The following is an 11,708-nucleotide window of genomic DNA, read 5'->3' as shown; positions in this document are numbered from 1 at the left end:
GCCGTGACAGGCCACACCCATCTTGCTCGAAAACACAAGGAGAGTACTGTGCTCAAAAGCCCTGCGCATACAGGCGGTCTGGGGCGAGGAAAAGGATCAGAAAGATGATAGAAGGGGGCTAACGCCTCAGGAACCTATGGGGACAAGAGACTGTAGAATAACCACTGACCTCGAGTCCACGAAGCATGGTCTGTCATAGCTCTAGGGCTCGGTATGGACAATAAACTTGTTTAAATAATAATTATTATTATTAACATAGTTAACTATTATTATTATTATTGTTCATACATGTAGAAGCGTACGGATGCCTTAATAGGTAGGCGGTCTTGGCGTTTAAAGAAAGGGTAGTTAGCGTTCCACACTAGTCAGCACGCCATGTCAATCTGTCTGCGGAATCTCTTATTATAAGCCCCTTATTCCCACGCCTTTTTCTTTCATCAGTCCATTTCTTTTCTTCTCTTTTCTTTTTTTCTCCTTCTTAAAGAATTTCACAAGTTTTCTGCCACAATTCAACGACGGTAAACACAAAATTATCAATCATGGTAGAAGATTGGAAAGTGATTTGGTCCCCAGCTTCAGAGGAACAGCTCAGCAAATGGAAATCACTTCTTGATTGTCAGAATCCCGTACTGGGTGAATCCCAACTGTCCCTTGAACACATTTTGTGCCGAGCCATCATGAGCAAGGATTACACTCTAGTGCGGGCTTGCATTTCCCATGGTGCCAGATTGAATGATTGGGTGTACGGCGCAGTGTCGCAGGCTATGAGCTTGGAACTCTTACAGATCCTTGTTCCAGCTGGATTGGATGTGAACCACAAGGAGGATCGAGTAGGTGGTTACATTGCCGCAACTGCAAGTTGCAATCAGATGGACTTGACTAGATACCTCCTACAGCATGGGGCGGACCCGAACCGTAACCCACTGGCAGACCTCAATCCGGCCTTGAATATGGCTGTGAAAGGAAATTTCATGGAGATGGCAGAGCTGCTTATTCAATATGGTGCCAAGGTCAATGGACTAGGCGCGTTGGCAATGGCAGCAGAGTATGGCCGGTTTGAAATGATGAACTTACTGTTTCAACATGGAGCAGATGTGAATGATGATGCAAAGGATCGGGCTGAGGAATGCATTGACTATATTGAGGGGGTTACTGCACTGCATCAGGCAGCAAAGGTGGGACGTATTGATGCAGTTGTCTTTCTACTCAATCATGGGGCAAATCCAGACTTGAAGGATGAGGATGGACGGACGCCGTTGATGGTTGCGCAAGAGAATGGCCATCCAGAGGTGATAGAGTTCTTGAACAAGTTGCAACAATAAGATGGTTGATTGTATTTACTTCCAACAGAATCTAAGTTCATGTTCTAACATACCAATTATCTAACGTCATCAAGTTTTTTATAGACAGCCAGATAACTTTGACTCTGCAGAAAGAAGTGTTGCTATTCGAGCTAAATGACTTGGTACCTGTTTTGCTAGTAAAGGATATACTACGTGCATAGCCACCTACTCCGCATTGTATCTATGTTGTCACTGATTCGAACAGGGTCTTGTGACAGCTCAGCACAGCACTGCACCATTATCGATAAACAACATCAACATGGCAAGCCATACCATGCAAGCAACTAAGGCAAACAGCTGCTTAGTGATGCCGCACAACCGCTACAAATTTCTTCATGTAAATAGGTTTTCTCTTCTCTTTTCTTCTCCAGATTCGACATTCTGGTTGAGGACTAGACTAGTTTAGATAGAAATATCATTTCATTAGTATCAACCAGTTAGAGCCCACAACAGAGCCCATGACAGCCCACCCTTTCTTTCAAACATATTCACTCACAACCCCACAAATGTTAACAAGAACCCTACAAAACACCTAGGGGCTGGCACCATAATGCAGGAGTATGAACACTAGAATAATGGCTAAAAAGAAGACGGACTTGAGGAAAAACTTGCAAAACAAGTAACACCACCTTTGGCAAAATGCCCGATGGGGTCGATAGATCGATTTAATCAATTTATCATTCATACCGAGCCCTTGAGGCTACGATGGACGTATTCTCTATATCTGCATCTAAATACGAAAAGAGTTTGACATTACACAGGATAATGCCACAGCAGAGTGCCATTGGACATCTCATCATACCCTATCTTTTGACGTTCAGGCTTGCGATACTAGCTATTCCTTGTTGTCATCAACCATTCTTTGCGCCGAGCGAGTGCGGACGCGTCAAGAGCTGTAACATGTCCGCAAATCACCGCCATGGGGGATTCTTTGTTTCCTCATTACACGATGAGTACTGAAAGAGTAGACACTACAAGAAGGTGAGAACTCGTCATCTTGAGAGCTGGTGGCGCTCTCATCCGACGTGCTCGCCGGAGGCGCCGGATTGGGAATTGTAGATCTTATAATTTTTAAATTGATCAGCCTATTCTTTTACTAATTTCATTTACTTGTAGACTTAAAGCAGCCAACTAGATATCCATCTCTTGGGTTGCGGCATTTTTGTTGGATTCAAGGCTAGATCCTAGGCCAGGAATCGATCGTCGTTGGCGCAGCAGGCAGTCAAATAATCTGCATGGATGCTGTGCACCTGGATTGTGCTAACATGGGATGTACAATCCTACAATGGCGGCAAAAAAACAAAACAAGAGTGGTCATTTGGAATAGGTATAATGGCCAAGAGTAAATGATGGTTACTCCACCATCAAGCTAATTCCTTTGGGGCCATTTGGACAGGATAGCTCAGGATGAAGTCAGTATTTGAATTTGATAGTTTGAAAATATTTGGAAGACTGCATTTCACCTGACCCAGCAACATTGGCATTCAGGATCATCCTGAATTTCTGGTTGTATTTTTTTTTATTTTTTTGCCAATGAGTGGAGGGTATACAATCACCAACCCCACTGAGGCTACTGAGAGTGTGTCAAATATGCCTTGGTACTAGAGATGCCAATGCGTCCTGTCACAGGCTCAATGACTAGTGCTTATCTTGTGAGTTATATATGGTATTCTCCTTGTATGAAGTACTAACTCTCAACTGTATGTATATATATATATTCTCTACGCCTGGCCAGGCTATGAGGATGCACATTTGCTTGACATGCCCCCATACCAGGCAGTCTCAAGTCAATCTTGGTACCTAGTCTAAATATGACTTCATCTATCAATCTTGTCTTTGGGGGTTTGCTAATATATGCTAAATCCTTTGGACCAGACCCACTTTTAAGACAGGCTATGACAGAGATAGCCGATTGCCGCAGTCACTGAGGGGAGAACTGGATCCCCATTCCACAGTAGATCAGGGCATAGGGGCTGCATAAGCGAGCCGTTAAGCAAAGTCTCCACTAGTCCATTATCTTGCTTGATTGGATGGGGAGCTACGGGCTATATCCGGCTCCTTAAAACTAAGCGCTCAGTCCCACATGGTGTTATACCTACTGTCACAACCTGGCTTCTCTCGTGTCGTACCTAGGGTTCTAGTTAGTTGTATTTCGAGACTGGACACTTACCCTAAGTGTCTCCCAAGTAATTGTATGCTCAATGCCCCTCCGGGTCCGGTTCGGTATGTCGTATGTGTTGATGGGTATATCGCCCCCTCCAGGCTCCGTAAGATAATCAACAAGTAGAAACGGTAAAGGTAACGAATAGAGAAACAAGGCCAACCGAGTACGTATACTGGGTTGTTGGTTAAGTGCGGACGAGTCAGAAACTAGAAGGTAACCAATGCTTGATTAACTAGATTGATTGCGAAGAACTGAACTAAGTACATGAATGAGTGTCCTTATATATCCTCCGCTTCTCCTACCATCCTGTATACCTTCTGTGGTCGACGGTATGGTAGCGTATACCATCTCGTATACCATTCATGGTAGATAAATGGTAGGGGATCACGTGATTCCTTCTGGGATATCAACTTGATCCTTGTTCCTTCCTGCATTTCCATCGCAACCTGCTATCCAATGATTCTGCCTTGACTCCCCGCATAGTCACGTAAGGCTGATGTGGCTAGGTTTGTAACAGATACCCGGAAAAATCCTTAATATAGACTAACGTATCTTGGCTATTAGGGTTCAAGAAACAATCGAAGAGTGTGACTGGTGACACCAGTTACGGGACGTACTGTACAGCTGGCCAACAACCTTGAAAACTGTCAGAAATGCTACTGCTACTAGTAATATTACTCAATAGAATAGGCAGTCAATAAACATTTTGATAAAAGTAGAGCTAGCTAGATACCGAATGAGTGTGGTGATAACGAGAACTGTAAACAAAGAGAAACACTGGGAATGTACGAATACATCACCCCAATACAGACAGAATCCGCTGCTTGTTCCAAGCCCTCCTTGACGTAAAATCATTGGCATAGAGAGACACGAACTATCTCAGGCCTATGATAAGCTAGAGAATAATCAAAACAGCCAAGGATTCTGTTTCTTGCGGAACTGTATAATTGGTTCAAACTGGGGTCTGGCAGTCAACCGTCTTGTGGTGCTCATCGTATTCACAGTGGTGGCGATCAGACTTGCACTGTAGATGAAGATTAAATGATAAGAACAGATCAATTGGCCCGGAATCGAATCGGAATTTACCTTCTTGTTGGCAGCCGAACCGCAATTGACTACGTGGTTCTTTCCACCCTTTAGGTATGTGCACGTGTTGTGTTTCAAGCTGCATTCCTGTAAAGTGGTTCAGAAAAGTTAGTGTTATCTCTATATAGACATCTCATAAGAAGAACTTACTCCTCCGAATTTACTAAGCTGTACGTCTCGGGCATCAAGATTGTCCGACTCGGTCGCGATGGGGTTGGCAACCGCGCCCATTGCGGCGAAGAGGACAATGGCAATGCTGGTGATCTGCATGGTGGAAGATTGGTCTTGTAGAAGATTGCGGTATAGTAGTTGAGAGAGAAATGGTGTTGATGAGATTGATACTTTACAAATTGGAGCGCCATGAAGGTGTCTTATATAGACAATGCCGAATACTTCCTGCGATATTTGACAAATACCATCCTCAACTTCGATGCAGTCATCATTGGGGCCGCGGTCGAAAGATCATCCAAGCTATCCAATTAAAGATTTGCCTCATATATCCAAAAAACTCAACTTGTTAGTTGGTATGATCTTTTAGGTAAAGTAGTCGAGTTGTTGGTAATTGTACCACTTTGGGGCGTGATAGCCCGTGCAGAAGGATCGAGGCAACTAATCAGATAGCAAAATATTGAAGTTCTGGGTGGCCTTACATTCTCGGTGATGTTGGAAGGAGGAATGAATGATCTTCAGATCCCCGAATAGATGAGTATGTCGTTCATGCGGGGTATAGAATAGGCAATGCTAACGGTACTACTGATCTGCCCCATCGGTCGAGCCGCAAACCCTGCATACACAGCCTTGTGGCCTGCTGCAAGGCTGGGGCGAAAGTCCGAAGAACTAGGGCGTTTATGCGATGTAACACTGCAAGCTTCAAGGCATATGCAATGTGAAAGTATGTAAGATCTGGATATACAAAACAAGGAGGTGGAGTGAATTAGCCGCAGGTTCGCCAGAGGTTCGCAAAAACCTTGGAATGAGAGCCTCATGGGTAGATGCGTCTATTTCAGCCCGCAATACTCTGTATGTAGCTTCTAGGACTTATGTACAGTGTTTGAAGGGCAAGAAAAAGAAATCATGAATTAGAAACCTCGTTTCTTTTTCTTACGGCAGCAGTCTTCTCTGGAGCAATAGTGCATTCAGTGAAATTCATGCACTAAGCCTTTTGAAGCGACAAATAATGATCAGCGATTCATCCGGCCATCAATTCCTTTCATGCGCCAAGTTTCATGCGCCAAGTCTTTTGTGGTCCGGCCCGACCCGGATCTGATTCTCGCCTAGGGCTGAAATAATTTCGGGGTCACAATCTAAATAGTAGATATGGTCATCAAAAGTCCTTTGAAATAGAAAGGCCAAAATTGACAAAGTCGTCATTATGAAGACTAGTTTTTAGCTTCGTATAGTATATAATCTCAGAAATCGTTGAAGTGGAGATGGACGCGTTATTTTGCCGTACGGAGGAACTACAGACGGACCTGTGAGTACACTAAGACCTCAAGGCTCCAGTATTATTTTGGTACTTAGGGCCTACGTAATAATTGCCTAAGGGGGTAAAAGAAAAGTCGGCCAATGGCCTTGTATCTCTTCTATGTCTCAGGCTCGCTGGAGTGGATTGAATATCATCTGATTAGTCGGCAAATGAAACATGAGGACCTTGGGATTGACAAAAGAACAGAATTTGACGCTATGGAGTAGAAACGGCTGGCTTTCCATCCGTGTTGGATAGCGAGCGCTGAATCGCCCCCATCCAAAACCGCCAGGATTTTGCGTCCCTAGATGATGGTACTTTCTATCGGACCGGAGAATCCAATAACCCGAGAAATACACGATATTCTTAGTCATATATATTGTAGACTCATATGTTAACTAGTTAGTTTACTAGTTATTTAGATGGTCACTGAGTACGCCCAAGTTCAACCGAGTAGAGGCATAATTCAAGGATATGTGGATAGATCTATTATGGACGTGGAATTTAGATATAAAAGGCATTCACGCCACTGCTTCATTCTAAAAGACAGAGCAGATGTAGATTTGATAAAAGATTGACAGTAAGGAGCAGAGAGAGTGACATTCAACTTGAAGACTCAAGAGGCCGAGAAAGAAAGAGAGGAAAGGGGAATGTCTACATGGCATTTTCGAGTTTTCCTTCGAAACTTCATCCAAGTCTTTACGACTCTGGCTCCTCAACGCGTGCAAGGGGCTTTAGGCACGAAAGATGCTTATCCTGATGCAGGGCATCGCCACCATTCTTGTAAACCCTGAGGACCTCAGCATTCCTTTGCTTGATTGTGTTGATCATATACTGGATGCCATCAGTGGCAAGCTCCTCCAGGGCTTTCTCATTGGCCTCCTTAGCTTCTTCCTGAATCTCATGAAGTCGCTTCAGCCAGAACATGTATCTCCATGGCGAGAATCCAGCAGGTGATCGCTGTCCGAGCTCCGATTCGAGGAACTCCTCACCACCCTTGCTGATGTGGCTAGGGCAGTCGTTCCAATACACTTCTGATAGCAAAAGGAGGTTGTGGCTTGCTATTTTCAGCCAAGCAACAGCAGCTGGTAACAGATGAAAGACCTCAAGCTGCTTGGTACCTCGGTTGAGGTCTTCCTCGTCTGACTCTTCCCCAGTGCGAAGTGCTTGAGGGCTTTCAAAGAGAGTACGGAAGACCAGAAGAGCAACTTGGCACAGCCTATCCTTAGCGACGCGAGTGGATGCAAGTTTAGCCAGGAATGTTGCAAAGTTGAGACGGTGTGTTCCCGACATAGAAGCACCGTGATTGACCCAGAAATCGGTCATATCGCCAACCAAGAAGGGGAGATCGTTCCACAGTGTACCGTCGACGGTTCTTGCGATATCAATTCCATAGACTCCGCGTGCAGGTCTAGTCAACGGCCCCATTCCTTGAATGCGGAGGATATCGAGGACTATTCCCTCATGTTCAGGTGATTCGGAGGAGATTTTTCGGCCAAGCTCGTAGTACATATACCACAGGGAATGAATGTGGCCTTCAAGGGAGTCTACACCATCTCCAATATCGCAGTATCGGCTGGTAACGACCCAGGTCCGGTTACTGAAGGCCATGTCTCGAACCTCTTTGAATTCACCCCGAGCGACAGACTGGCGTGTACCTTCCTGATCTCTGCGAGCATGGTCGATCGTTGCGGTAGAAGGTGTGTCTCTAGGCAGAGAGCTCAGCAGAGAATCACAGAGGTGGTCCATTTTGGAAAGCTGACAATGTTGAATGATGATTCAATTAGAATTCGGGTAAGAGAAAGAAGACAGTGGGGAAGTGAAAGAGTTGATATGGTGGAACCAGACGGGGACTTAAATCGTTGTAAGGGTCAACTTGAACGAGGGGACAGAGAGATTTCTCTCCCAGGGTGGGGACCCTCCTGGACCCCTACTAGGCAGCAACGTAGGTTCTGACAGGCTGACAGCCCAATATCTGAATTTGGACTCGTGTATGCGCTGATGGGCTGAACTATTTTCTTTGTTGGTTGTCGATCAGCCGGCAGCCAAGACAGAAGTACATGTCAATCATGCAGCCATCCAGCAGGTACTACGTGACAGGTCACAAACCCTGCGTTGCTGCGAGTAAGACTGGAAACTCGCAAGGCTGAGCTGTACATGAAGAGAATGTGATGAGATGGCCTACATACATTAGCATTATTTCAATGTTACGTTCAATGCGACCAACTGGATGCTTGGTCTGAGAGCCGCTCTGGATCGTCATGGGGCCTAGCGAAAACCTTTTAGCTGTCGGCGGGCCCGACGGCACTCGCGCATACATAGCAGCATATATACAGTGCTAGCTACATTGGGTAAATGAATTGGGCATAATCATCATCATCAAATCATCATCAAAAGTACTCCGTACTCCGTATGCCGATCTACAGTTATTTCAAATCCTCCAGGCCGTTATGCGTTGATGGAATCGTCAAGCCTATGGAAGTTATACCAAAAGGACAGCCCATCAATGTAGCAATCAGTTAGTAGCAAGAGAAAAGTCAAGGGCAGCTTGGTAATGCGAATTCGACCCTTTTGAACTGACTGTGAAGTAAGGACTGACTCTGATCGAGACAGACTTTGGGTAGTGGCAATTATTAAGAAGATCCTGCGGAGACTGCGTATATTCTGAGAAAGGGCTTCAGGCGAAATTTAGCATTTGACATGGCGAGGGTGATAGATACGGGAAGAATATTGGAATAAGGGACTCACAAAATGGACGGAGATCAGGACAGGGAAGACTATTAAACCACAGGCTTACTATGTGACTGAAATTGTACTCTATTTAGTAGGCGAAGATCGAACGTAAGGCAAAATTCGCCCTTTGCTCGGCGAAGAAGATCCCGACCAGCTTCTCTAATTCACACCCTTGCGCACAAGTTGTGAGACCATGCCAGTTCCATGACGAGAAACTACGGATCACCAAAAAATCTCTCACCGCCTGCTGGCGACGCCCTGATCCATCATAATCGCACATTTGGTCTCATTTGCGAGGTGATTGCGTGCCCCTGGGCAGAACTGAGCATGCGAGCATTCGTGTATTGGCCGAAGACAGGCTAGACTGCGCGGTTTTCGCCATTGGCTGGTACTATCGGGATATTGCCCCCCAAACATCTGTGCCGTGCAAGAAAGGCAAGAGAAACTGACGATGATGACAATCCGGTGCTAATGCGCTCAACTCCGTACACCTATCTTATTTCGGCCCTCCGAGGTTGCATTATACAGCCCCGGTGTCACAATTCTGCCTGAGACGATATTTGCTAAGGTATTTATGCCATTGGATAGGGGCGAGAGGGCGCAGCACCTGTAATCACTAGGCAACCAAGCCGCGATGAAACATGACAGAAATGACGAGCATAGACCAAAGGGGCAGGTCACATGGAAGAGGCAACAGAACAGACTCTGGCGAAAGAGTAGATTATCGAATCGAGGACTGATATGTCAACAAGCTGAACGGGCAGGACAGACAATGTTTGAAGGGGGGAGCGGGTGGGGCGGACGGGTGTTCCGGTTAGGTGCGCAAAATTTCAGGACGCAGCGATGGGTGCAAAATAGAGGGGATGGAGGGGAGAGTGAAAGAGAAATGGAGAACGAAGAGGGCGAGGTCGGGTCTTTTATGTCGGGAGCGTCGAAGGGAGGTTACGTGACGGCGTATTGGGGCGCTAAACCTAAAACGGTAAGACTAACCCGATATAGTTATTCACAGGTCCTCCGTTTACATTTTCCATGAATACCATTATCATACTACGATTATCCGTTCCAGATAATATACAATGACGTTTACCAACTCTCTCGGGTACGAAATGGAAGTCAGCGCCAATCATGGCGACCTTACGCGTCTCCAAGCCCAACTTTCCCAATGGGAATCGCAAAACACAGATAACAGCATTCCCCTTGAAGAGCGTCTAGGCTTCAAGTTATCGCCACCAGAAATAGAGGAGGTGCATCGGGCGCTGGACCTTCCATTCCCCCCCGGTCCGTACCGGGAGCCGGAGAAAATTGACCCCATCTACTTCATGCTCAATCGGCTGATGATCCAGGCTGCGAAGAAGGATCAGGTAAATGTTATTCAGTATTTACTTGAGGAACGGCGGTGGGCAGTCTCGAGGATTGCTGTGCGGAGGGCGATGGCGACGTATTCATTTGCTGTGTTGGAGCTTTTTCAGGAGTTTGGATGGGATATCAATGAGCCGGTGTCAGCGTATCAGTGTTCAATATTAAGGTAGCGTCTCTAACCTTTCTTAGGGGACCATAACGCAAGTGCACAATTGCTAATGGAAGCAGGAAGGTTGTCAACAGCGAACCCCGCGTTCGGTGGTGCCTCATCCACGGCGCAGACCCCAACTCTCAAAACATTGGAAAAAACATTGACGTGCTCAGCCATGCTGGTGAATATGCCTTCATCCCAGTACTAGAGCTCCTAGCTGCACACGGTGGTGACTTCCGCCGTAGCAACGCTTTACATTGCGCCGCACATGGTCGCGTAGGCTACAGCACGGAGGAGGAGCGCATTGAGGTCCTGGCATGGCTGCTGGAGAAAACCGGGATTGATATAAACCAACGGAAACACGAGTTCTCGAGCATGGATTCGTGGAGAAGGGATACGATGGAGACAGCGCTACATTGCGCGGTTATGTCCAATGCACTTGGCTGTGTGCGGTTTCTGTTGGAGAAGGGGATTGACGCTGGATTGAGAGATTTTCAGGGTAAGACTGCGAGGGATCTGGCGGTGGAAAATGGGTACCATGAGGCTGTGAAGATTTTGGATGGGCAGTAAACAACTATATGCATCTGTCTATTATTATTGTGTACTCAACGACCTTGTATGAAGAAGACTGATGATAAGTTAAGGCTTCACACGACATAATCTATAGCCAGAGTTGAATGGTGTCCATATCCTGCAGTGCGCTATTATACAGGTGTAAGAAGCTAGACCCCAAAAGCTATTATCTAGCTATATACAGGAAGGATTCGATAGGGAGAGAAAGAACGTCTGCTAAGCCGGAAGCTAGTTCCTCCGAGTTATCCACTTCATACTTGTAAAACCATTGATGAAAGTGATGAGAATCGATCGGACGAATAGTCGGTCCGATTACCGAAGCCAGGAGATTCTTGTATAGGCCAGCGCGTACGCACATTTAGAAGTTAAGCACCCAATCAGCTGCGTACGCGCACGTACGTTAGGCAATACGTCTATACCTTCAGCTATCCTCTCCATATAGACCTCGTCTAGTCCGGAATAAATCAACTCCCGATTTCCCTTTTGAGCTACAATCCGAGCGACCCCGCTGCAACGATGGATTAATAGTCGGCCCGATTACTGAAAGCGGCCTGATTACCGGAAACGGAAGAATCCTTGTACTTAAATAGGGACATCATAGCCGTACGCTTTAGATGGTTAAGCACTCATTCAGCATTCTGCTATCAATGGTGTTAATAGGTTTCAATATAACATTCTTCTAATTGGATAATACTCTGGTCATATAGCCTCGTGCAGTCCGGATTATCGACTCCCCGATTCCCCGATCCTGAGCTACCCGCTCGTTTCAAAGAGGAACCGGAGCGGAAAAATAGCTTCCGATGTAATCAAGGTCGAGCTTGAAGTAGTTAGGAC

General features: G+C 46.0%; 4 protein-coding genes across 4 annotated transcripts; 2 read left to right on the top strand and 2 right to left on the bottom strand.

The window, feature by feature from the left end:
- Window positions 1–539: 539 nt before the first annotated feature.
- On the top strand, window positions 540–1,322 carry ACHE_20961A (ankyrin repeat domain-containing protein; the record flags this gene model as incomplete). Its single annotated transcript, XM_043285322.1, has 1 exon — window positions 540–1,322. One exon carries the CDS (start codon window positions 540–542, stop codon window positions 1,320–1,322), a length of 783 nt encoding a protein of 260 aa, XP_043134025.1.
- Window positions 1,323–4,459: 3,137 nt separating this feature from the next.
- Window positions 4,460–4,863, bottom strand: ACHE_20960S (uncharacterized protein; the record flags this gene model as incomplete). Its single annotated transcript, XM_043285321.1, has 3 exons — window positions 4,460–4,531; window positions 4,594–4,680; window positions 4,744–4,863. 3 exons carry the CDS (start codon window positions 4,861–4,863, stop codon window positions 4,460–4,462), a joined length of 279 nt encoding a protein of 92 aa, XP_043134024.1.
- Window positions 4,864–6,757: 1,894 nt separating this feature from the next.
- On the bottom strand, window positions 6,758–7,807 carry ACHE_20959S (DUF3632 domain-containing protein; the record flags this gene model as incomplete). The annotated part of the gene is made up of 1 exon (XM_043285320.1): window positions 6,758–7,807. One exon carries the CDS (start codon window positions 7,805–7,807, stop codon window positions 6,758–6,760), a length of 1,050 nt encoding a protein of 349 aa, XP_043134023.1.
- A 2,060-nt stretch (window positions 7,808–9,867) lies between these two features.
- ACHE_20958A (ankyrin repeat domain-containing protein) lies at window positions 9,868–10,871 on the top strand (the record flags this gene model as incomplete). Its single annotated transcript, XM_043285318.1, has 2 exons — window positions 9,868–10,316; window positions 10,379–10,871. 2 exons carry the CDS (start codon window positions 9,868–9,870, stop codon window positions 10,869–10,871), a joined length of 942 nt encoding a protein of 313 aa, XP_043134022.1.
- Between the last annotated feature and the right edge of the window lie 837 nt (window positions 10,872–11,708).

This window comes from Aspergillus chevalieri, chromosome 2 (assembly GCF_016861735.1).
Source record: "Aspergillus chevalieri M1 DNA, chromosome 2, nearly complete sequence".
NCBI lineage: Eukaryota > Fungi > Ascomycota > Eurotiomycetes > Eurotiales > Aspergillaceae > Aspergillus > Aspergillus chevalieri.
Note: the sequence above shows the minus strand (reverse complement) of the source record. Positions and strands in the feature narration are given on the sequence as shown.